At 38.0% G+C, this 27,872-nt stretch overlaps 1 protein-coding gene across 2 annotated transcripts; it reads right to left on the bottom strand.

The window, feature by feature from the left end:
* Positions 1 to 90: 90 nt before the first annotated feature.
* NUS1 (NUS1 dehydrodolichyl diphosphate synthase subunit) lies at positions 91 to 27,872 on the bottom strand. Of its 2 annotated transcripts, XR_010933752.1 has the most exons (6): positions 27,264 to 27,872; positions 13,237 to 13,362; positions 11,796 to 11,945; positions 7,827 to 7,926; positions 4,724 to 4,835; positions 91 to 3,594 (listed from the first exon to the last, which is right to left on the bottom strand). XR_010933752.1 is itself a non-coding variant. In XM_067702265.1 (5 exons), exons 1-5 carry the CDS (start codon positions 27,745 to 27,747, stop codon positions 3,504 to 3,506), a joined length of 951 nt encoding a protein of 316 aa, XP_067558366.1. In that variant the 5' UTR covers positions 27,748 to 27,867; the 3' UTR covers positions 91 to 3,503. The 2 variants fall into 2 exon arrangements, 1 of the variants encoding a protein (XP_067558366.1); XM_067702265.1 differs by lacking the exon at positions 4,724 to 4,835 and having other exon boundaries at positions 27,264 to 27,867.

Genomic DNA, 27,872 nt, shown 5'->3' on the forward strand with positions numbered 1-27,872 from the left:
AATACAAAAAAGTTCTAGGATTGTCACCAAAAATGTAATCAATGAGCGATGGTATTAGAAGTTATTTTCCTTTACATCTGCTTCTCTGAATTCTCTTTTTTTTTTTTTTAGAATGAATGTGTATTTTTTATTCAAGTCGCAAGCAAATTTTTTGCACTTCCCTTTTCCACCAATTTTATCAGTTTATGTCCTATCGACTAGGATTCTGGCCGTATTCTTGTTTCCTGGGTTTTATTTCAAACTGTCTTGAACTTTTCCTACACTAACTTTTGTTAAAGGCATTTCCTATTAACTAAAGTTAAAAGGTGACCTTTGAGAAACAATTTCAGATAGAAATTATGCATAAAAAGCCAGCTATCTTATAATTAGATCCTCGAGTTAGAAAGTGAATACTCTATGCAACGTAAGACAAACCATAGCTCTTACCCTTCTATTTCCTGGTTTAACGAGAACGTCAAATTCCTTTTTAAAAGAGTACACATATACATTTTCAACTTGGCATTCCATATTCAGTAAAAAACTGTTCAGATTTTAATTACTGTGGAATTTTGACAATTTTACCAATGGCGAAGCTGAATTTTACCTGTTACCTGGCAAAAAGCAAATAACATTTTACGATTCCAAATGTTTAATCTGGTAAAAATGAGAATATACTTCAATCAAGAACTTACCATCCAAAAAAATAGTATTGTTATCTTGTCATATGAGTTTCTCATTACATTTTTGCAGTCCCTACATGTTTAGAATGTAGCATTCACATAATACTATAGTCCATGAAAAGTGTATATTCTTTTATTGTTTTTGTTCATACATGTCGTTTCAACTTTCAATAGTAAAATTCAATAAATTTGATTCCTTAATCATAAAAACTTGCTTTACACATTATTTACATGTTGCCAAAGTCTACAGCCATACAAAACATCACAAGGATTTGACTCTATGCATGGTACCATCACACAGAAAGAGGGAACTAATCAAGTAACATACATTCAAAGATTAAATTGTAGATGTGTACAGTGTATTTGGCACTGTTCATTAACATTATAACACATTCTTCTCTCAAGAAGGCATTATTAAGCCTTAGTCACAATATACCAGAATTTGCTATTCACATCAAAACCAGCTTTCAAACTTTCTAACAGTAATCAGTATTAAGAAACAAAACACAACCAGAATTTGGGAATGGAATTCAAACCCTCCAACCTCTTGCTAAGCTCCAAGCTGCCATCCATAAGGTAGGTTTAATTTGATAATTTTTCCATTGTGGGCAGTGTCAAGAAGAAACAATTTAAAGACAATATTCTTCAAAACACATCAAGACAAACAACACGTTTCTTTAAAGTTTTTATCAGTTCTTCTTGGGAGTGCAAAGGGACCGCTGATAATGCATAACTAGTAGATGATTTGGGCAGGAATTACAGAATGACTGATGTCATTCAAATTGTGGAGACTGTACTAACAGTTAAACTCATGGGAAGGATCTGGAATGCCTATATCTGAAATCAGAATCCTCAGCAACTTGTTTTAAGGGTCTCTTCCTACTTAGGACTATAACAGACTCAGGTCACAGGTTACAGATTTACTGTAATGTGTAACACTACACTGCTGTGAAATATAAGAAGAAATAAAAATACAAAGACTCAACTATTAAACCTTTAGCGGCTTTGGCTATATTGCAGTGGATAATTTATTTGCCTAACTTCATTTGAACAAATATTATTAAATCCCTTCACTTCAATCGGGCCCATTAAATTTAATTCATTAAAACCATATATATTCCAGAATGTTTAAAAAAGACACATGTTTATAAAAGGCATAAATTCAGTCTTCAACTAAGGCCAAAAAGCCTCAATAGAACATGCATGACAGTACAGGGGAACAGAAATAAAAAATTCTCTGGTAAAATTTAGAGATATGCTGTAGCATCACACAAAGCTTTTAGCAATAAATTAAGACTTAAAAAAAAAAGTCTCACAATGTACAAAAGAACTACAATGTGCAAAGTAATGTCACTGAACCAAAATTTAGTTTATATCGTTTTATTTCAAGTGTTTTTTAAAATCATAAATGGGGTTTTGGAATCCAAAGTCAAAACATTTATTCTTCGTAGCCTCAGAATTTGGCAAGCAATTCCAGACCTTGCTTTCCAAATCCAGTCTTCTTTGCTATTTTTCAGACTCTGAGACCTAGTTTTTAAACTACTCCATTCTAAACATACAATTTTGGATAACTATTGTGCACTTGTTAATAAGATTCTTCTGAAAACAGCCCATCAAATATAAAGAATAATGGTTTCTGTCCGAGTATCAGCAGTGAGGGAAGAAAAACTAAACACCTATCAAAAAATCATTTCTTCATTTAAAAAGGAACAGAACCAGTGCTGTTCTCTGCCATGAAAGAGAACATGCAAAATTAAATTACTTTTGTAGACTTTGGTAATGTTTTATTACCTACACAGGCCTCAATCTTACTTAAAGATCATATCTTTATGCAAAGTCACCGTCAGGATTTATTAAGTAAAAATCCTGGGTACTAACATGGTCCTAAATGTGCTATTCCAAAGAGGAACAGGTTACTTTTGAGGAAAAGAGCTGCCTCGGTAATTTCCCTCAAATGCTTATTTAAATAAACACAGTTAATGGAAATTTTTTAAACCAGCTTTGGGTACTATCTAGCCCACTGCCCACCAAACAGAAAAGGAGATCAAAACTTTCTTTCCTTATTCAGGAAAGTTTCACCTTTACTTTTAAGATTACAACCTTTTCACCTTTTATGACTGCCTCACACAATATTTAAAATTTTTTTAATTCTGCATTTCAATGTTGTAAGAGTTCTTTTTCAAGTGATCTTCACAACCCAGAACACAGACAACAGAGCGACATTTTCAAGTCACACTGACAATAACGAAGAGATGAAAATGGACGGATGTCTGAAAATAGGTATTCCCTCTGCTCCAAAGGTGAGCAAACTTTCAACATGTGAACAACACAGAACTCCATTCCTCTGGAGATCCCTCAAACTCAGAATGCTTCCATTTAATACGTCAATATACTATTCTTAAAAATTAAAGTTTGGTCACTTGGAAAGAATGAACAAAAGTTATTCCCCTCCCCCCCAAAGAACAACAAAACAGCTTTAACCACCCCTTTCTCTCCCCACAAAAAAGGGAAGTAGTTGGGGCTGAAGCCTGTAAATCTGAAATTTCAGCTCCTAAAACATCGCTGCTATTTGCTCAAAGGTGCAAGTCCACATATATCCTCCTCCAATACTTCCCCCATTTATAAGTTTATTTCCACACACACACACACACACACACTCACACACACACTCATTCACTCACATGTACTCTTACTCTCAAGTAAGACACTTTTTTGTGTTTGTTGATAAATTATGAGGATTATGAACTAGGTGTGTACAGGGTTTCATAGGTGCTTTGTAAACATCAGAGTCACTTGAGTCCTTTTCTCCAAAAGCCTGAAATCAAATTACACAACCAGGGATCACTATTTTCCCAGACGCTGTTCACAGGCTGCATATTGACAAAGGGCAGAGAAAAAGTCCTCATAACTGATGTTCAGGTGGGAAGGCAAAGAGCTGAAAAAAAAATAAAAGGAGAAAAAAAGCAATTAGATGATATGCTGTAATTTGGAGGGGGAACCAGACGGGTAATGACCAAAAAGATTAAGGACAGAAGAAAGTAAATTATAAGCCTAGAGTACATCAAACTATTTCTACTAAATGATTGTTAAACTCACTGTGAAACAGTTCAAATAAAATATAATCCCTCCTTTCACAAGAAGAGAAAAGCAAATTGTAGCGAGATGGAGATTCAGAACGTTTTTTTATTTCCAAGTTTCTAATTTTTATTTTTGAGGCTCCCTAACAATCTTGCACCACCAGGCATCTAAGACATAAATGTCATCTGATAGATCTCGTCTCCCTCCTTGGAAAAACCTTGTGTCTAAGCCATGAATTTCTATACTACTTTTAAAGAACACAAGGCAAGATTCTGCTGATAAAATTTATTTAAATTTATTAAAACTGGTAGGTGAGTCTACAAAAGATTAAAGCAAGAACGAAAGTGGCAAAGTACCATAAACGCTGCACTGGACTTCAGCCTTTCTAAAGGCAATCTACTTAGGATGATAAGACTTATCCTTTGCTCACACAGATCTATGGACCATTTGAACAAAAAATGTATACATTATGTTTCTTTTATTTTTTTTTGAGATTTTAAAGGGATTTTTAAAAAGTATTTTAATTTTATTGGAGTATATAGTTCATTTACAGTGTTGTGTTAGTTTCAGGTATATAGCAACGTGATTCAGTTAAACATATACATATAGTCTTTGTGTGTGTGTGTGTGTGTGTGTGTGTGTGTGTTTTATGCGGGCCTCTCACTGTTGTGGCCTCTCCCGTTGCGGAGTACAGGCTCTGGACGCGCAGGCTCAGCGGCCATGGCTCACGGGCCCAGCCGCTCCGCGGCATGTGGGATCTTCCCGGACCGGGCACGAACCCGTGTCCCCTGCATCGGCAGGCGGACTCTCAACCACTGCGCCACCAGGGAAGCCCAGTCATTCTTTTTTAGATACTTTTCTCATATAGGTTATCACAGAATATCAGGTAGAGTCCCCTGTGCTATATATACAGTAGGTCCTTGTTGGTTTACATTATATTTCTAATTCTAAGGATAAAGTGAAAATTACTAAGAGACATAACTTACAATGAATTCATTGGAATGTTAGCCCATTTTCAATTCTGACACTTTTATACTTTGGAATATTCTTTTATCCTCCAAGATGAAGGCACAGTGTAGTGCTAGAGAGATTCAGAACCTATTAAAGCATAAGTGCAGATTAATGCAAAACTGGAGAGCTATTTATAAAAGATCTCACTTAAATTTACTTCAAGAACTCGGCTTTGTCAGAGTAAAGCCAGTGTTACTTGAACAGTTTACAAAAGTCAGGCTGAATGCTGGCAGAGCAACACAGCATCCCCACGTGATGATTACTGAAGCCATGTGGTGAGCAACCAATAAATGAACAATATTTATCTCCACAATTTTCGATTGCTCAAGGGGGCAACTACAATGTGAAGACAAGCACTTTTAAGACAAAGTGAATATACAGCCAGAGGGTTTCCCCTTAAGTATTTTAAAGACTTAAAATAATTTTCAATAATTAACATTAAAAAAATCTCGAATTTATACAGCTTTACTTTGATGTTTTGGACATTTCAAACAGAATCAGAGCCAAGATCTAGTCAGATTACAAGACTCACATTAAGAATTCTACAGTCACATGAACATAAGAAAAGGACTAAACAAACCTACCATAATGAACTCCTGCCTGACCCTGTGGTTCTCTTCAGCTATGTTTTCATTATCCTTCCTTTTCTTCCCTTGCCAGGTTTATTGAGATATAACTGACATATAATCTTTATCCTTCCTCTTACTGCTAAGAATTCTGAAATAAGCCTCCTGTTTCCCTCCATTTCCTTATCTCTTAATAATCTCTGCTATCAATCTTTTACCTTATTCACTCTACTGAAATGATATTCTCAAGGACAAATGTAACGACTTTCTTTTTGCTAAAAGCTTGCTTCCAATGTCTTCAAACTACCCACTTTCCTAGGTTGTCTTCATTTTACGCCCTTTATCAACAGCCTCGTCTCCTATCACTCCTCAAGAAGCACTTAGTGTCACTACCCCTCAGTGACTCAGAAGCAGTCTTGTTATTTCCTGGTCTGTCCCATCAGGGCTCCAGTCTTCTTCTCTACATTGTGATCAAGATACTTTTCCTGTCATCACGGTGCTTACAGTCTGGTGGACGGTAGACAAATATAGAGCAAATAACATTATACAGCTATAAGAGACATATGTACAAAGATCTGTGGGAAAGCCTGTTAGGTGCCAGGATCTGATGCCCATGATCAGATTTAAATCCTCAACTCTGGATTAAAATGCCCATTTTACAAATATAGAGAAGTTTCAATAGCTTTCCAAAGTCATGTTAACAAGCTGCATAGCCAAGACTCAAACCAAGATCTATGTTCTAAGACATACTCTTCCTACCAAACCACTCCCAACCTCACAAAATATCACTGCTACCTTTCTTAAAGCCCACCTGAAAGGCACCTGAAATGACTTGGAAAACCCCCTGGGGTGGGGGGAGGAAGAGATAAGAGAAACACATATCACCATAAAGAAACCCAGAGTTTGGAGATTTGGGTTCTAATTCCACTTTATTACAAGCTTGAGTAATGTCTCTTCCCCATTTCCCTGGCCTATGAAATGAGGAGGCAGTACCGGATGACCTACAGCCCTCTCTGACCCTAACATGCTACGTGTTCTTTTCGTCTCCCTCCTGCCCCCAGCTTGAAGCATTTCATACAGGACCCCTTGGTACTGTTCTCTTCTATGAACACATTAGGGAAGTCCTCTATTCTCACAGGTTCAACTACTTCTACTTCCTAGGTACTGACAACTCCCAAAGATCCATCCTTAGCCTTGACTTCTCATCCAAGCATCAATTCGACATCTTCATCTGCTCTCTTAAGTATTTCCATCTAAACAGACTCTGGCCTCAAAATTTTCTTATTCCTGAATTCAACATCTTCCCTTCAAAATCAATGGTCCCTTGACTTTCCCATTTGTCTCAATAACACCATAATTCACCCAGTCACTTAGGCTTAAGAACTTAGGAATCATTTCATTTCTACTCTAGTTTTTACTGCAATTATTGATAGTAAAGTGCTAGGCCTGCAAGTATACTTGGTAATTAGTTCTCATGAGAAAGAAAATTTGTAGTATATTCCTCCTAAGACCCAGAATTTAAATATATTCTAAGGCTCCTAAGTCTCTCCTTTATTTTAAATCAGGGGTCTGCAATTACAGCCCAGGAGCCTGCCACCTGTTTCTTGTAAACAAGGTTTTATTAGAACACAGTCACACACATTTGTTGACATACTGTCCATGCTTGTTTAGCTATACTAGCAAGTGTTTAGTGGCAACAGAGAAGAGCAGTTCCAAGAGACTATATAGCCCACAAGGCCTAAAATATTTACCCTCTGGCCCTTTACACAAAAAGTTTGCCAAATAAGCAGTTACATTCTCATCAGTGTATTCTCCCATAAATTATAGGCATGGCCTCATCACTTGTCTTTTTACCTCACCCTTGCCCAAACCCAATCTACTCTAGTACATAGTTGCCCAACAAATCTTCCAGAATCATCATTCCCACATTACCCACAGGCTCATCAATTTCCTACTGCCTCTCTAAACAATTATACACATTCCTTATGCTGATATTTAAAGCATTCCCAATGTCAACACCCCCAAACAATTTGATTTCACCTTATACTGCTATCTAACACTAACTCTCTGCGTTGGTGTGGCCAGCTCCCTATTTCTTTCAAAGGCGATGTTCACGCCCTGCCCCTCCCCCCAGCCTTTCTTTTTTTTCCCCCTTGCTCACCCCCTACACTTCCCACCTTTTCTTTAATTACAAAAATTCTACCCATTTTATATACCCTGGATCAAGTCACATCTTTTCTGTGGAATCAACAACTCTGGCCCACAGCTTTCTCTCTCACTCCTGATCTCCTACGATGATTAGTTTCAATACCAAACATTTGCACAACCACATGCTCTCTTGTGTCTGAATCATTGATACAGGTTTTTATTTCACCACTGATACTGTCAAATACCTGAGGGAAAGGGTCCAGTATTATAATTCTTTGGGAATTCCCACCACATCTAGCACGGTGCTGGGTTCAAGAAACTCTTGCTGGATCGAACCAAAGTCAGTACACTTTTAATTACTTACACAATCTCAGTCAACCTGATGTGCCAGGGAAGAAAGCCTAGTGTGCTGTCCACAGGACCAAACTTCAATACTAAATCAGGATCAGGGAAACCATTTGAACCTTGGAAAGATAAAAAGACACATGAACTTAATACACATTGCTTACCAAAAAACGACCAATGGCAAAATCTGTTCATCAAATTGGTTTCTTATGCTTTACGTATCTGTTCTCTTCAGAAGCTTCATTTGTATGTTTCCATACCCCTATTCCATGGCCCAACATCTACTTTTATATCTATGTTATTTCCAAATGTGGAAGTTTTCTCTAAAGGCCATTTAACTGGATTGATTACCTGATAAGGAGACGTAACACAACTCCCATCCTAAACCCTACAAGTAGCCCCCAAATCCCACCTATCTTTCAAGACTCAACTTAAGTGTTCTCTTCGCATCCTGGGACCCTCACTGCTTTAAGGACTTAATACTTATTCTGGCCACAGAACTAAATAACTTCAGAGATGAAAAGCAACTTAAAAAGTTATCTACTCTCCTTCCTTCCCCATGCTCTGATTTTACAGAGCAAGACCAACTCCAGAAAGACCAACTTCTAGCTATATAGTACAAATGTTCTCAGTATTCCCCAGAGCCCAAGCTCCCTGGGAGGGGAAAAGGAGACTGTACACCTGCATCAACCAAGTTCTGGCCATTTTTTGCTTCACAGACTGGTTTCCATATGAGATCTGGCTTGAGAGAAAAATGGGATAGAAATATTTCAACTGCTTAAAAATAAAGTAAAGTAAATCTTAAAATAAAGAATCACTGGTATAACAGAAAAGATGCTTTAATCCAAGAGACTCAGGTTTTAACAGCTTCTAATAACCTCAGTTCAGCCACTAACTTTCTGGTCACACAGTCTCTCCAGGGCTTAGTTCCTCATTTGTTAAATAAGGGGACTGGATTAGACAGGTCCCTTCAGCAGTAATAAAGAATTATTTCCACAACAAAGTCTCTTTAAAAGTCTATGTGGCAGAGTGAATAGACTAAGTAGAACACATACTCTTCTTCCTGCTAAAAAAGCAAATCCTCTTTAGTACACACACACAAAAAGAAAAGGCAAGAAGGTACTTCTGGCTAATAGTGGTGTGAAGAGGGTGACGAATCCTCTCCAAAAATAACATGTATTAAACTGGACAAAACCAATCACTTAAGAGCACTGGATATTAACCAGAGCAGATGACTATTCTTTAAAAAAACAAAACACCAGCTAGAGCTTCAGGTAAGAACTGTAGGTCTTTTGGTCTTCCTGCCTGGGAATGCCCCTAACCCCCATGTCTCTATCTCCATCAACTGAAGGAAACAGTAGTTTTACCAGCAGGGGACTGACAGCAAAAGCTAGCAGATTTGCTGCTTGTAGCCAAAATATATGGACTCAATTTGGAGGTTGTGGGCAGGAGGGAGGGAGCAATGGTGAAAACCTATGGACTCAAAAGGAAAACCCACAGCTTTGTTACCCCGAGGTTGTAGCCCCCCATTAGGGCAAGCAGAACAATGGATAGAAATTTAACAGGGAGATGCTGGAAACACTGGTTCATTTAAGCTCTCCATATATCCAGGCTGACTAGGAAAATACCACATGCAAGGGAAGAAGGAGGGCAAGCAGGACAGGGTGGCAAGAAAGTCCAGTGAAAGGTAACAGCCAAGGAGACCTGAGAACTGACTTGAATGCACCCTCCAACATCACACAGAGATCTTGGAAGCCTTACAAATTTAAGGTGTTTGAGCACAACCAGTGTGCAAACCACTGTCTGACACATTAAACTATGCAGACACAGAATGCCAGACTAAAGAATAAAATTAAAAATAGAAAAACTGAGCAGAGACAGCAGTAGTCACCTGTATTTATAGACAATATAATCCTGTATTTAGAAAATTCTAAGACTCTACAAAAACAACTACTAGAACTACTAAGTGAAATTTCAGCAAAGCAGGATACAAAATCAGTATTAAAAAAAACCAACCTGTATTTCCATATATTATCAACAAACAATCTGAAAATAAAGTTAAGAAAAAATCTCATTAACAGTAGCATCAAAAAGAATAAAAGTCTTAGGAATAAACTGAAAAAAGTAGAACTCTATACCCTGAAATTATAAAACATTGTTATGAGGAAAATTAGGACCCAAATAAATGGAGAGATATACTATGTTCATGGATTGGAAGATGAACATAGTGAAGATTGTGAAGATGGCAATTCTCCCCAAATTGAGCTACAGATTCAACTCAATCCCTATTAAAACAGAGTTTGTTTTTTTAAATTGACAAACTCATCTTAAAATGTATATGAAGATGTAAAGGACCCTGAATAGCTAAAACTTTGAAAAAGAAAATCAAAGTTGAAAGATTTACACTACTTGAATTTCATAGTTTATTACGGTAGGCTATAGTAATCAAGACACTGCAGCATTTTAAGGACAGACATATAGACCAATGGAATAGAATAGAAAGTCCAGGAAAAAACTCACAGATTCATGAAAAACTGATTTTCAATAAAGGAGCCACAGTAATTAAAGGGGGAAAACACAGTCTTTTCAACAAGTGGTGGTGGATAAATAACTGGTATCCCTTACCTCACATCATTCACAAAAATTAAGTTAAAATGGATTAGACTTAAATATAATAGCTAAAGCTATAAAAATTCTAGAAGAAAACAAAGCAGTTGCTTCATATTGGCAATAAGAGTGGAGATTAACTGCAGTCACAAGGGAACTCTTGGGGGCGACAATATTCAGAGGGTTTGCTTCTGTCAGATTAATGAGTTAACTTAAGGATTATGTACATTTTCGTTTATCATGGGTCTAAAACCCCTGCAGTCAATACATGGTCTCCAAAGGCTATCTGAAGGATTACCTTTGGTCCCTGCATCACTTTTAGGACATCCTCAAAACTACTCTCTGGTTGGGGACTTATAGGATCCAGGAAACAGTCAACACCCCAGTAACCTCTGCCTCGAGAACTCCTACAATGGTTTACTTGAAGCCTATTCATTCAGCCTCGATAGTTAGGCAATGACAGAGCAGAGAATAGGAAAGTAGGGTAAGAAGTGAATAGTCAATGAAAGTAGGGAGTTAGTGAGACCAAGAGGCCAGAGAGGGACTGTGCTCTGTAATGGACATGTCAAAGCAGAAGAAACAAAGAACTGAGGGTTAAATAAATGACTGAGAATTAGAAAATGGATGATTAATAAGTAAGGTAAATGGAGAATCTATGTGAATGAATAAAAAATATGTCTGAAATTGTATGGCTATAGAAGCTATCAACAGACATGAATTTGTTAGAAATATTGCCTTTCTTCAAAAGGATCAAGGATAATGCTAATAAGCAAAAAAACCCATAAAGTTAAGGCAAAAAGTTCCTAGGGAACTTTAGAGAGAATAAGCAAACTAAAGGCTTTTATAAACAATTGAAGAAAAACAGATAAAATATGTTACACTTGGTATAACGTGACAAATATAGTGGTAAAGTTGGTATAACATAAGAGAAAGAATACTATAAAAGGAGTCACGGATGATAGCAGTATAATATTCTTGGGATTGTTTCCTAAATAGCTATTAAGTTCAAACTTAATATTCAAGAGAGTTCAAACTAAAAAGAATGAGGAACACTGTATGTCAATTATATCTCAATAAAACTGGAAAAAAATAAATCAAAATAAATTTTAAAAGAGGGAGGCAGAAGCAGAAGACCTATTTTTAAGAATATTCATCACTTCCCCCCAAATCCTTTTAGATCGATCCTCTCCTTTACCAATAATTCCTCATGCAAGTCAGGGGAATACAAATTTCATTATCTCAAAACTATTTTCACATGTATGTCTCTAAACTTCAGAAACATAACAAGTATAATGACAACAACAATAAAATGGAACTTAGATAGTCTCCTTCATATTGTACCCTTGTGGGACAAAACTAAGAACAAACATATATGACTTACTAAGTAAACTGTCTAACATATCTACATCCAAATCTGTGCATTTCTTTTGCTGCTGAGCTACTAACTGGCAGAAGTCTTGAGCAGCTCTCACAATATCTGCTTTTCCATCTTCTGGGGACAGCACCTTCACTGCCGATTGGCAATTTAAAACTGGAGGGAAAAAAAACAAGATATTTTTAAAAATACCCTCTTCCAGATATATTTCAAAATAACTTAAGGACTATGTACATTTTTGTTTATCATGGGTCTACAACCTATGATATTAAGAAATATTAAGTTCAGACTAAAATAAAAGTACAGTTCTTATAGTAAACAAGAATCTTTTAAGCCCTTCAATTTCAATATTAAAACATACCTGGCTACTCTCCTCTGAAAGAACCAATATATAACATTTGTGTATATATTTACATACAGCCTTCTTTTCAAAGTGCTCAGAATGACCTTGTATCTGTGAATAAATCCTCTAGAAAACAGAAATTTTAATTATAGGGTAACTTACAATTTCCTACTCAAAACGCCATCTACAATTCTAGTACAGTCAGCACTAACGCAGAAGACAAAAATGAAGACTATAGGAAAAAAATGTGCTTCAATAGAATATGAATTGTCTGTAGCACACACATCCACCTTATCAAATTCTGATTCTGTGGAGCTGTTTTACAATTGATAGGATTCTAGGTAACTGACAGCAATGCCCAATTCTTTTTTTTCTTTTTTTAATTAATTAATTTATATATTTATTTTTGGCTGTGTTGGGTCTTCGTTGCTGTGCGTGGGCTTTCTCCAGTTGCGGCGAGCGGGGGCTACTCTTCATTGCGCTAGGTGGGCTTCTCATTGCGGTGGCTTCTCTTGTTGTGGAGCACGGGCTCTAGCCGCAGGGGCTTCAGGAGCTGTAGCGCACGGGCTTAGCTGCTCCGCAGCACATGCATTCTTCCCGGACCAGGGCTCGAACCCATGTCCCCCTGCGTTGGCAGGCAGATTCTTAACCACTGCACCACCAGTGAAGTCCCAATGCCCAATTCTTGTTTATGCAATTCTTTGCCTGGTAGAGGTTCAATTATGTTCATTCTAATCCCATTGAAAAACAAGTTTTGCCTCTATTCACATATTTATTTCAATATTTCTGATCTATAAATATCTCCATTCTTTGGATTCTCTTTGAATTGGCTGTAAAATCTACCTGGTTCCTGGTTGTTTGAGTTAAATAAAATCTTTAACATGTGTTTATTTTTTAATATCCATGAGTCATGATTTTATCTTTTTCTGAATATTATCTTTTAACAAGATGAAGAATGAAAAGTCTAACTCTGGTGATTAAAGATGGTGATAATAAAGACTAACAGGGCAAAATTAATAAGTAAATGAATGAGTAACAGAATCTGCCTCGAAACACAAAACACATCTGCATATGTTAGATATTCAATTTTACACTCACACTTACCTTGATCATCTTTGTCATTACTATTTGCAAACTCTGGTGAGTATTTGGAACAATCTAAGCCCAGGAGTTCCTGCTGTTGTTTTAAAATTTCATCCATCAATCTGGAATTATTTCTTTTGAAAATACCTTAAAAAGAGAAAAAAGGGAATCCCAACTAGGTTAATTCATCCTCTTCAATGATTAACGGATGCTTGTTGTGAAAACAACACTGGATCCAGAACTGAACAATTTCCAAGTGAATCACTGATGACTAATCCTAAACTAGAATCTAAAAGGAAAACATGACAACAAAACTCTGTTATTACAAGAGTCTGGCTTTGGGCTAAAGTCAAAAAAAAGGACAGGGGTAACAACTCTGTGTCAATATGAATATGAGAGAAATTTAGACCTAGAAAGAAATTTTAAGAGACCATTTACTTGACACGTTTATTTACAGATTAAGAAACGGATGCCCAGGTCTCAGTAAGACCATTAAGAGACTTGTCAGAGAACTTATAAACTGCAGCAGTGATCCAAAGCTTCTATCTTCCTCTCTCCCAGCCTAATGTAATTCCCCTACAGATTTACTCTGTGCACACAATACTATCACCTCAATTTGATTCATTTGTTCTTATGGTAAGAAGAAATAATATGAATTATGTAAAAAGCAGAGAATAGACAAAAGTACAGAAAGCAAAATTTAGTAAATTCAAACAAAGCATGAAAATATATTACATAAAATTGTTTCTGATCCTCCAACCATGCACAGAAAAATTAAAACTATAATGACTATCATATCACTGAGAAAGATGAAGGAACTATGTGACATATATTTAGTATAAAACTAATACAGAGAGCTCTAATTAAAAACAATTTGGCTATTTTCAGAGAGGCCAGCTTTCTAGTGGCCATTGCCTTTTTGATCTTTAAAAGTGTTCCTTCTCTGTATTCTCAGTCCTGTCTTTAAAACGGTTCAAAGATTAACTGTGAGAGAGAACGTAATAAGTATATATATAAAATAGCACAGAATCTGCTGAATACGCTGTATAGTGGCAACTTGGTTGAATATGTGTAATAGCAGTTCAAGGATGAAAGCAGTCTCCTTCGGTAGGGAAACACTTTGTAAACAAACAAGCAAGACTTCAGCTGAGCTGACCTCAGAAAGTTAAAGTGAAGAAAATGGAGAGGATAGTTAGATGGGGAAGATGCTTAAGAAAAAAAGCACTGAATGCTCAAAAGGCAGACAAATGCTGCTGGTACAAATGATTTGAGAAAAGGGGCAAGGGAATAGGCCTAATTTTTATTCATTTTGCCTACCCAATGGTAACCACTCATTTCCTGTGGAAATGTGTGGAAATCTTTATCTTTAGGAAAACCAACCTGGTGACAGTTTGGTTGTTGGTGATAGAGAAAGCCTGGCAGCAGACTACTGCAATATTCCACACATAATTTGATAAAGCTGTGGAAAAGGATTCACTACAAAAGACGAGTTGAGAGAATAAAGAATATGACTTGATTAGAGGTGCACAGAGAAAATTCTGTGACTTTAATCCTGGATAACAGAAAATGATAACATTTTTAAAAAGAAGGGAAATTCTACAAAGAGAACTGGTTTGAAGGAAAAGACAAGTTTAGTTTTAGACAGGTGATGACAGAATATTTAAGTGGGGTTATTGTAAAAGTGATTAAGAGACATGAGGAAAGGGTGTTCAAAAGAGGTCATATAAGCACCAAGTGGGTAGGGCTCTTACTGTTTTGCTTACAAACACAGGGCCCTGAGGCTAGCACAGGGCCAAGCACAGAACAGACACTCAACAAATAAATGTTGGTAGCAAGACCATGACAGGTCAGAGACCTGTTTCCTTCTCAAAATCCTATCCTCATCCCAGCTCGTGTGAGTATCTTCCCTTGGATCAACTCCCAATCTGCTCCTTGAATGGCCGCTTCTCACTCTGCACTGAATCCTTTTCCTCTTTCCCTCTAAATGGAGATTACTCCTCAGAGTTCCTACTTCAGCCCTCTTCGTGTCCATGTGCTCCTCCCTCTCTGGTTCTAGTCACTCATGGGACTTTAATACCACTCAGCATCAGGACCAGGGTAATATGAATAAGACAAAACTGGGGGGAAGGGGTGGAGGGTAGTTTACAAAAAAAAACAGTAATTAAGATTAATAATAACTTGGTGTAAAGTTATTTACATAACTGTCTTTAAAAATTAAAATTAATGCAAAACATCCATGATGAACAAAATATTAAAATTTTAAGTAAAAACAGGATCAGCATTTTGTTCCTAACATTTTCAGTTCATTCAAACATCTAATCTTACCTTGAAGTTCTGTAAGCATCTGAAAATGAACAAATCTAAAACTTGGCAGCTTATCTTTTAAAGCTAGCTCTCAAACACTTATATTACATCAGGTTAAAAAAAAGAAACAGTACTGTAAGCGTGAAACTTATATGCACTTAGGGATAAGGCCTAAAAGAGAACAGGCAATATGAGAACAGTAAATATGTAAGGTTGATGGGACAATAGGTGATTTAAAATCATAACTGCTGTAAAGCTGTTTATATTTTTGTTTAAAAACAAAAAACTTGGGCTTCCCTGGTGGCGCAGTGGTTGAGAGTCCGCCTGCCGATGCAGGGGACATGGGTTCGTGCCCAGTTTCGGAAAGATCCCATATGCCGCAAAGTGGCTGGGCCCGTGAGCCACGGCCGCTAAGCCTGCGTGTCCGGAGCCTGTGCTCCGCAACGGGAGAGGCCACAACAGTGAGAGGCCCGCGTACCCCCCCCCCAAAAAAAACAAACTTAGCCCTTATTCTTGTTGTTCTATTTATAATAAAGACATCACTACCTGCTCAGTCAACCAGGCATCCTCCTTACGCTCTAGCATTATCACCACCACCCCCAATGCCCTATTAAGATGCTAAGCCCTTTACTCTTCTACAGCAATGTTTCCCTGTACCCATTTCCTTTTGTCCATTGTCCCCACTGTTTCAAGCAATAGTCTTCTTTGTAATATTAGAACCACCTTCTAATGGGCCTTCCTGCCCCTTCTAGCATGGATCACTAGACTAAGTACCAGATTGACCTTCCTAGGCTACATCTGTAATCCTCGCACATTCCAACTTTATTATCTTCAATGGCTCCCAAAATGCTTAATGTATCAAGAACAAACTGCTCAGATCAGCATTAACATTCCATCCTACGCTTCCATACTCGGTAGGTAGAAATAATGTATGTTTATGAAATAACGGAAGCTTCCAATTTCTCTACAGTACTCTATCCCCAGTATAAGGCAATTAGATTGCCTTATACTGCCCCCCCAAACACCTGGAGTGACTCCAACCTTCATCCTTTGTTACCTCCCCAGCCCCACACCTATAAAATTCTAATTCTTCACAGGCCAGCTGAAATGTCATTTACCCTCAAGAAAACTTTGAGTCCCCCAGCCAGATTGAGCCAGGCTCAATTTCTCTTCTGACTTACCTCACTCCCTCCAAATACCCACATTTTGCTCAAACTCCTTAACAAACCAATATTCTACTTTTTATTAGTTACAGCTTAACTCTCCCCCACCCCACTGTACTGTAGTCTTACTTGTGCACTTGAGTCTTACCCATTTCTTTCCCCCTAAGGCACCTTCCACATAGCAGGAGTTCAACGTTTACTTAATAAACTGAATTATCAGTGCACAGAGTGCCACCTAACAACAACAAAACCTAAAAGGACATGTCACTGAATGGAATTTTTAAGAAATTTCCAGGAAACTCTCACAATAAAAGGAGACACTTCCTCATTGCATACAGGCAGAAATTCTGTTAAAAAGAAAAAATATTAGAGGCACAAAGTACCTTCTATAAAGAAGACCTCCATGAAGTTATTTTAAACTGAACCTTTGTCTTGGCTGCTTTGGATGAAGACATGAAATTAAAAAGTATAGCTTCTGAGAAGTGCTAAATGCATAAATAAGATAGATTGCCAGCAAAATAATTCCTGATACCTCACAGCTTGACCCCCATCCAGAAATCTGATTATACTCTATGGTACTTATCTTATTTCCCATAAGCAATATTCTCAGCTTATAATTTTCTTCAGGATTCAAAGTCTACACATACACACTTCACATCACAAGAAATGCAACAAGTTATAAGAATGCCTTTGACTGAGACAGGCAACTCCTCTGGCGATATCATAATAAATTGATATGTGGAAGAGTCTTTTTCTCATATCATAATTCATCTTGTTTGCCTTCACAGAATCTAAACTAAAGCCAAAATGATGTAATATCAATAAAAGTAAAGAAACTATAACAAAAGTCATTTTATGCAAAAGGAAGTTGAGACTGTATTCATTTAGAAATAACTAATCTAAGGGAAAAACATTAGCAAATACTCAAATTTTTCAGAAACCTGTATTTTACAGAGTTATATAATAATGAACTGCAAGAATTATTTTATCCCATCCTTTTACAGATGAGGAAATAGACCCAGAAATGTCAAGCAATTGTCCTTGGTCAAGAGTCTAAGACTTTGGACTGAAATCCAGGTCTCCTGGCTTCTAATTATTCAATTCAGTAACTATTTCTAATGCTGATAACCAATGCTAAATCCACCTTACTATTAAATTTTGAATTTCCCTCCCCCAAAAGTTAAACTTCATAAAATAAATAAAGCTGACCCCTTTCCAAATGAGCAGAATGTTTTGAAAAAAAACTAAGACTAGAGCTCTTTTTAAAAAGGCTTTTAAGAAGTCACAAGGTAACAGATATTTGAATTCTTTAAGAATGACTTGGGAATATAAAATAAGTTTTTGCAATAATGACTTAAAGAATTTTACATTATGCTTGTTGCTCTACAACTATATCTCATGCACTCTCAATTTCCCACATGTCAGCTAACTGGAAACATATATAGAAAAGCTACATGAAAGAGCCGAAATTTTTTAAAACACACACATGCACACACCCAGAAAAACCTACAATTTCCAAGAAAGAATAAAATATTATGTCAGGAAAGGTGGACCTCAGAAAGACAACAATGTTTTTGGTGTTTTTGATAAACACTAACTATACCAAATGTAGATTTCTTTTTATATCCTAAGAAATATCCTTTTCTAATTCTAGTATGATGTTCAAAGTTTAGACAATAAGGATATGTCCCCTAACCATCCTTCCTAATAAATTGAATGTCCCTTAATCTTACTATCATAATACAATTATTTGTGGTTTTTAACATTTCCTAGCCTTTGTCCACATGCATGTGTAATCTTGGCATATATGACCATGCAATTTTGTATCCTGCTTTTTTCACTTGTATAACTTGTATCCTTCTTTGGTGGTAGTCTCATGATTGTTTTAACAATTGCATTATTTAACAATAAAGGTCTGAATTCAGAAAACATTCCAAGTACAATGGGAGGCCGTTGGAAGGTTTTATTCAGAGTTTGAATAGTATTACCAAAAAAGATCACTTTGCTGGTGGATGAAGAATGGATTATACAGGGGTCAGAACAGAACTGAAGATAAATTAAGAGGCTACTACAGCATTAATCCAGGTGAAAAATAATGAAAACTCAAACTTGGACGACTACAATGAAGAACCAAAACAAGTGGCAAATTTGGGATATATTCTAGAAGATCAAGATTAGAGGTAGAACATGATGTAGAAGACTCACATCTAAATTTTTAGCTTGAGCAGTTGGTTGGAAGGTATTTTCTGAGATTGGAAAAAAGCTGAGCAAGGCAGGTTTAGGGGGGAAATTCAAGAGTACTGTTTTAGACGTGTTAAGCATTTGAGATGCCTAAAGAAATCAAAGTGGAGATGTTAGGTAGGGTGAGATAAAGGAGCCTGGAATTATAGGAGAGATAAGGACTGGAGATTCAAACCTGAGTGTGAGCATTGGAACAGAGTCACACCATTCGTTTATGGCCACTTTCTGGCTATACTGGCAAAGTTGAGTATTTGTGACAGGGACCATACAGCCCACTAAGTCTAAAATATTTACTAGCTGGCCCTTTAAGAAAAAGTTTTCTGACCTCTGATCTAGGAGATAGGGTGAACATCAGAAAGACAAGGGCACACATACAGCACAAAATCCTAGGACATCTCAACTTTTAGAAGTGGAGAAAACAAGCCAGACATAAGGCTCAGAAGGAACAGTCAGCAAGATAGGAAGAAATCCAACCACACATGATGTCATGGAAGCCAGGAGAGAAAATATTTCAAAGAGAGTGGAATTAAGTATGTCCTATCCACCAATCAGGTTATATACTGTTCGGGATATAAAGACCTTATTGGGGTCTTTAATAGTTAAAATTACATTTTAGAATTACTTACAAGTTTCAACATTCAGTCTACCCTAACAATCAACTATGTACACATTAACTGGGTAATAACGCCATAATGTAATAGTTTTTTCGAATTAAGGGAACCAAGAGTTTAATTAAACAAGTATTCAATCAGTAAATCTTACCTGTATCCCTTAAATACTGCTTCTTCTAAAATTTACATGAACTGAATAATCAATTATAGAAAATGAGACTTTCAAAATACACGTTTAGTATTTCTTTTAGATCTGAAATTTGAACTTTTATGTGATTATTCCTTCCCTTCTATAGAAACAGATTTTTAAAGAAATATCTAGCAAGTGTTTATAAGAACAAGGGAAAGGAAGGGAAGAAAAGCGAGATAAACATTGAAGCAATCTCTCTGGTTACAAAGCATCTCACCAGCTAAGGAACTAAAGTAATACTTTTTTGCAAATAAACACCCATCCTTCGAAATAGTCTACCTTTCTTCTTTTAAACAAGACACCTAAGTAAGTTATCTGGTAGTTACCCTCATTTAATTCTCTAACAATCCAATTATAACACTATTAGAGTCAACCTTCAGAGAAAAAAACATATGGAACAATAATTAAAAAAAAATCTACCAATAAAATTTTACATGACTGAAGTAGTCATAACAAAATAAATCTTACAAGCCATTGAACAATTTTATTTCAAGAGAGAGCCCCAGGAGGGCTTCCCTGGTGATGCAGTGATTAAGAATCCACCTGCCAATGGAAGGGACACGGGTTTGAGCCCTGGTCTGGGAAGATCCCACATGCCACGGAGCAACTAAGCCCGTGCACCACAACTACTGAGCCTGCGCTCTAGAGCCCATGAGCCACAGCTACTGAAGCCCGCCTGTCTAGAGCTTGTGCTCCGTAACAAGAGAAGCCACCGCAATGAGAAGCCCGCAAACCGCAACGGAAGAGTAGCCCCGCCCCCGCTCACCGCAACTAGAGAAAGACCGCGCTCAACAACGAAGACACAATGCAGCCAAAAATAAATAAATAAAATACATAAATTTTAAAAGAGAGAGAGAGAGAGAGAGAGAGAAAGAGCCCCAGGATACCTCATAGAACAACAATTATACTGGAATGAGCATGTTGTACCAAGAAAGATATGCGTGATGGTGGCACAGCATACGGGAACGAGCGCTGGCTAAATTTTAAGTCCCAGTTCTTTAGCAGGAGAGATGTTTAAAATAAACTAGCCAAGTGGGCTTTCTCAGTCTCTGACTGCACATTTTTAAAATGAGAATGTCTTCCCAGACTCTGCTCACCTGACAAGGAAACAGTTCAATACAGAGCAGGAGCTCCATAAAATTAAATTTAGTTGATTAAAAAAGTCAAGTGTGTCCTACGACTCAAAGGATGAATGTTTATATTAGTAGTATGAAGAAAATTCTATTTACCTTTAAATATCTTTAACAAATTATTTCTACTACCTCTAGATAAGAACCCACTTTACCAAGACTTTAAGATGACACAACATAATCAGGAAGAGTACTAACATGACTGTACTGTGGTTACATTCTCTTCTCAGTGGAAGTCAGTACAGCATAATGCTTAAGTACCAAAGCTTTGGAATAAAATCTGATTCAAATTCTAGATCTGCCCCTTCCTATATATGGGTTCTTGGTTTTCTAAGTCTCAGTGTCTTGACTGCTAAAAGTGCTAAGGATTTAATTCACTTCTTTGCATAGCATCTAGTGCATAGTAAAAGTGCAACAAAAGAGTAATTATTACTATTAAGGAAAGGTTTATTTTCATACATAAATCCAGTATTGTTAAATAGAAAGGTACTCAGAGAATGAGGTCAGTTCAAAAGCAGGACAGAGCTTTTCAAAGACAAAGCAAAACTGGGGATGGAACAGTCAAGAGAGGCTACTTAGCAGGTAATAGTGAGAATGATGTACAAGGATCTATTGATAGCTTTTGACAGGTAGCTAGCCCTTTGGTAGAAAAAGAGAAGAGGACATCCCAGGATGTTAAGGTAAATGTGAAATTCTGTATATTTTTTGAAATGTACTATACAAAGGTGAAGATTAGAAATAGAATGTTCCCTTACATGAGTTTCCACATGAGGGAAGACAAGTACTCTAGTTTGTATTGTCTGTATATCAAATCTAATCACATTTCTATTTAGACTTTCAACACTTCTGGCAACTCTGTATTTCAGTGTAAGGAGAACAATACTTGATAAAATTATATTTCCCAACAGCATCTGTGTCAGTGTGCCAAATAAGTAAACTAGGGCAAACTATGTTCATTTCCCCCCACTACTTTAATTAAGGCTTCTGGGTACTGGTGTTGGGAAACAAATTACAACTCAGTTCATCATTCTTATCTACAAGAAATGCAGCCCCTTCTTCCAATTCAAGGAATATATACTGACCTACTCATTACATGTAAACACCAAGCTACAATCTGTAGGTGAAGCAACAATGAGAAGGACAGCTAGCATCTGCAAAGCTTACAATCTAGTAAGAAAGTTCGGGCACATATACATAGGACTACTACTTCACAAAATGGAGAATGGAAGTACCTTTAAAGATGTACAATATTTAAGGAGATTCAAGGACAGAGCAAGATTAGGAATGGAATAGCCGAGAGAGACTACCTAAGAGGTGATAGTTTGGATAGACTTAAAAGGATCAATGATAGCATTTTGACAGCTAGATAGCCATTTGCCAAGAAAAGGAGAAGAGGACACTCCAGCAGGAGGGAACATCAAGTAACCTAATTATGGATGCAGCAAAAGGCATATAAAATAGTGAGAAATATGTTGAGAAGGCTGAGAGTACACAGGGCAGATCTTTTTAATTCTTGTGTAAGAAATCTGAATCCAAAAACCATTTCCTACGATATCTAGTATAGATTTACAACTACGGAAATAACACTAAAAAGAGCAACACAAAAGATTTGTTTTGTTGCTGAATTCTCACATAGAAGGCAACGCCTTATTCTGGATCACTCCAATTTACAGTAATATTAAGTAATAATTAACTGCAGCACTATTTACAACAGCCAAGACATGGAAGCAACCTAAATGTCCATGGACAGAGGAATGGATAAAGAAGATATAGTACACATATACAATGGAATATTGCTCAGCCATTTAAAAAGAATGAAATAATGCCATTTGCAGCAACATGGATGGATCTAGAGATTGTCAAACTGAGTGAAGTCAGTCAGAGAAAAACAAATATCATATGATTGCTTATATGTGGAATCTACAAAAATGGTACAAATGAACTTATTTACAAAACAGAAATAAAGTCACAGATGTAGAAAACAAACTTATGGTTACCGGTGGGGGGAAGGGTGGGGGAGGGATAAATTAGGAGATTGGGATTGACATATACACACTACTACATATAAAATAAATAATAAGGACATATTGTATAGCACAGGGAACTCTACTCAGTACTCTGTAATGACTTATATGAGAAAAGAATCTGAAAAAACGTGGATATATGTATATGTATAACAGATTCCCTTTGCTGTAGAGCAGAAACTAACACATTATAAATCAACTATACTCCAATAAAAATTAACTAAAAAATAAAATAAAATAGAAATAAAAAAGTAATATTAAGTAATAATTAATATTGAGACCCACCCAAGATTATCTTCACTTATGAAAAGGAACATGAAGGATGAATGAATAATTTGATGTAATACAAGTAGTAGGGTATCCTTTCATTTGTGTTAGGGTCAAACTTCAATGTGCAAATGTATCATATAAGTAGCTTAATAAAAACAGAGATGCTCAGGTCCCACTCCCCTAATTTGGTCTGATCAATAACTGTGCTGAATCTGTATTTTTTATAAACACCCCCAATGACTCATTCACGGATGGTCCACAGACCACGTTTTGAAAACTACTGCCCTACAGCAAGGTTCTCAGCATGGCACCAATACAGCTGAGCAACATGAACAGGTTCCATCACTGAAGATAATAATGTATCTGTAGGTAACTTGGATCTAGGTGTACTTCAAGTGAACCCAAGCAAGCATAACACCCCTAAGGCTACAGCACCAAAAGCCCCAAACTCCAATTTTTGTACCAGCCCCATTATGGTCTTAAATTATAATAATGTAGACAAAATAGCCAAATCTCCCTTCTAGAATTCTGAGCTCAAGAAATACCTGAGAAAACAACTCCAATTTCTGACAGATGAAATTATTACTTGCAGAAATTCTTGATGATAATCTGGAAAGAGTGCAGGTAGATGAAAATATCAGTCTGTTGGCAGAGTCAAACCAAGGTAAATATCAGTGGATTTTTTTTAGTCTAAGAATTAAATATAATCTAAATCCAACTATAATTAGAATGAACACTGATTTAAATACAAATTTGGGAGGTTAAGGGGTACAAGACAGGGGAAAATGGAAGGTGGTACAGTAGCTCGTCTCCAAGATGGCTGCCATCAGCCCCAGCCCCGACTCCTGCTGCACAAGCCATCTTCTCATCGAGAGGTAAAGTCTACCGCTCCATTTTCGTGATTTGGGGCAGACCTGTGACTTCTCAGACCAAGAGAATACACCAGAAGTAACACTGTATGATCTCCTAAGCTAGGTCATAAGAAGTCTTGCAGCTTTGGCCTTTGGCTAATTCTTTGGGAACGCCTATAAAAGAAGTATGACTACTCCAAGGCCACTATTAAATGAGGAAACTTAAGCTAGCCATGTGAAGACAGATGACCAACCTGTCCTCATCTATTCCATCCATCACAAACCAGGCACTAAATGTATGATAAGAAACCTTTATGTCCCAGCTACTACCTGACTGTAGCCTTATGAGTAGAACTAACCCCAAGGAAGAACTGTCCACCTGAACCGAGTCAACTCATAAACTGTTTTAAAACACTATGCTTTGGAGTAGACTACAAAGCTACAGATAACCAGAACAGGTGGCCAAGCCTTCATCCTACCTCATTTCTCAACCTTTCATTACATAAACTTACCTATTATATTTACTGATCCCAACACACTGCTCGATGCTGTTGTTCAATCTACTCTAATGGGAATGCTGCCAATGGGGAATTCCCCATTCTCTCTCTCTTTCTCTCTGTCACACACACGCACACACAAAGAACACTGTACTGATTATGCTAATCCAAATTCTACCTATTTTTGCAAGGCCCATCTCAGATGTCACCTCCTATGGACATACGGAGGTTACCTTGCTCCTCAGGGATTTTTCTCTTTTTTTCTCCTTAAAGTCTCTTCCATTCACTAGCATTTATATATTAGCTTGCATTAATTTTTAGTAACTATCCCTAACTTGAGTATAAACTCTTTGAGACAATTTCTTGTACTTCTTTGTATCCCAGTAGGTACTCAATAAATTGACGTTTAAGAGTATGTCAATAGGATTTTTAAAATCAGTTAAATATTTACATAGAAATAGGTTTAAGTGAAAGTTTGGGAAAACTGAATATAGCTTAAGTATTTACAGTTCCCCTGAAAAAGGAATAATTTTTCTCACATATCCACATGGCTTGATCGCTCACCTCATTCAGGTCTACTCAAAAGTCACGGGGGCTTTCTTTGGCCACTCTATTTAAAACCGCACCCCCTATTCCACCACTGACTTTCAACATTCCTCTCCACGTCCCCTGCTTTATTTTTCCTCTTTGCTTTTATGATCTAATACATTTTACTCATTTATAATATTTGTCAGACTTCCACTAAAATGTAAGTTCTATGAGTGTAGGAATTTTTGTCTGTTTTTTTCACTGGGGCACTCTCATGCCTAGAACAGTATCTGGTACTTAACACACACCCAATCTGTCACCTGTTAAATGAATGAATCAATCAGTCAAAACCAAGGATGAGTAAATTGAAAGCCTCTTATTTCAAACAATGAAATTAACCTTTATCCCTTATTGAAATTGCTTTTACAGTAGACACAAAATGCTCTTGAGTCCATGCACTGAAAATGCTCCGTAAAACTCCTTTTGCTTAGCTTGACTTCTTCCTTTTCACTACCAATCATTTTTCTTTTAGCGAATATGACACAGGCTATTTCTGAATCACATCAGCAACTTAAGAACAGGAATTGCCAGAACAAGGAAGTGTGGCAATATTATAATCTGCGTTCGTACGCAGCCACCAATTTAAACTATTCAGCTATTCATTTTCCTTCTCTACTAGAAGGTAAAGGTACTTGCTTTAAAAGAATCCCCTGGATATAAGTGACTCACTTAAAGTGAATTCACCACATAGCTCAACAGCTTTAATTAATTTCCGTTTCTGCTTCACTTACTTTTTCCCCCCAACGTTTCTGTTGCGTTGCTTAAGCAAAGAGTGCATCGCCTTATAACAGTCTTATGATTTCTATTGTTCTGGCAAGCTCCATAACATGTCAGCCCCTGAGTATATTAAACTTTACCTTTCAGGGTAAATTTTCATTTGATGATGACAGGCTATGAGTCACCATACTCCTTGCTGGCTGCAAGGAAGGCAGTCAGTCAACCAAAGATTACTCTAATAGCCTGCAAGAGGTGCTGTCTGACCTCAACCTAACCTTTCTGACAAAATGTCACACTTACACCTGCCTAACAAAGACTTAAAGATTAAAAATCAAGTTGTAGCTTCTGTGAGCATACCAGTAATTTAAGGTACTGAACAGAGCCTAAGACACTAGTTTTCTTTCCTTCATACCAATACTCCTAAATCATTCTTACCTTTAAGGAAATACCATGGCTTTCAGGATTTGACTGAAACCCAAACATGACATTTAGAGCCTTCCCCAACCTGATCTCCTATTCATTCTTCAACATCCGGCTTAAACGCCATTTCCTCTGGAGAAACTTCTCAAGTTTCTCCAATGAGAATTTCTCTTCCCCCTTCTCACAGCAGTTACTAACTCCCAACATTTGTTGCTACCCATGCCACTCATGTGAGTGTGTCTACCCTCCACCCCACAATTCTGAGAATCCATGAAATTCAATGTAAAAATCCAAGGAATATGCCCAGCACTGTGCTTTAGGTTTGTAGCTACGCGAACAATGTTGAAGTCTTGTACCTACAAAAATTCCCTACAGTGAAAATTTCCTCAATCAAAACTTATGGGAGGACAAGTACTGTGTTGGCCCCTGAGGATCAAGGATCGCACAACAACCCAGACCTCCGAAGACAGACGGTGACCACTTTCCTTTCTGTCTATCCAGTCTCTCACGTACTCTTCATAAACCCACTTCAAATGCCACCTGTCCCCAACCACTTAGCTTACGCATAAATCCTCCACAGCCTGCGGTGACTTAAGAACAGTGCCTTGAGCCTCTCTGAAGAACCACTGCGGTGTAACAAAAAGGTAAATCTGTGGAAAAGCACAGACTGGCTAAAATTTCAATCCTATTACTACCTCTCTAACTTTGGACAAATCAATGAATGTTGTTATCTCAGTTCCCTCATTTGTGAAACAAGGGTACAGAAACATCATCCACCTTAGTGGGACATTATAACGAATAAATATTTTTAAATATGTAGAAAGCAACTGGACCGAATTCAGGAACTTAGTTGGTGTCCAATTAAGCCTATCTCCCTTCCTCGAAAGCGCCAGCACCATAATTTGCACTTAAGGGCCTCCGGACGAGGTAACTCGCGGAGCCGGGATGGCTGTGCCGAGCGACGTGCCCCGGGTCCACCTGCCCGATGCGCGGTACCCGCGGCCGGAGACGCCCCGGGCCCCCTACCCGCTCCCGGTCTCACCTTGGTGGTCGTAGACACTAATGTAAGAAATGCCCACGGCCATACACCACACCACGAGGCTTGCGATGTCCGAGAAGCTGGGCTCCTGCTCCTCCTCGGTGATCACCAGGCCCATGTGCACAGGCAGCTTCTCCAGGGAACGGCCGTCCGCGCGCCAGCGTAGCCGCGGGTGGGCGGCGACCGGGGTCGGCCCCCCGCGCGGATGCCGGTGGTGACGGCGGTTCCTGCCGTTCCTGCCGACAGCCAGGAGCTTGGGGAGCGTGAAGCCGAGCGGCGCTAGGACCGCGGCGGAGGCGGCCCGACAGCAGCGCCGCCAGATCCAGTTCCAGGTGCCGAACCGAACACGGAGCCAGGAGGTGAGCGTGCGGTGCAGGCAGAGCAGAGCGTGCAGCACCCGCCACACCAGCTCATACAGCCCCGTCATACTCTCGTGGCGCCCGGGCGCCCTCCTCTCTCCTACACCCGCGGCGCGACCGCTTCTCATCCGGCCCTGCAGCCGGCGCGGGCCATCTCTCCGCGTTCTCCCGCCCCCCGCACCCGAACCCCTTTCTACTGCCAACACCTCACCGCGCCCCCGCCGCCATCTTCCTCTTGCCTCGGCAGCCCCGC

The sequence above is a fragment of the Pseudorca crassidens genome, chromosome 13, assembly GCF_039906515.1.
Source record: "Pseudorca crassidens isolate mPseCra1 chromosome 13, mPseCra1.hap1, whole genome shotgun sequence".
Lineage (NCBI taxonomy): Eukaryota > Metazoa > Chordata > Mammalia > Artiodactyla > Delphinidae > Pseudorca > Pseudorca crassidens.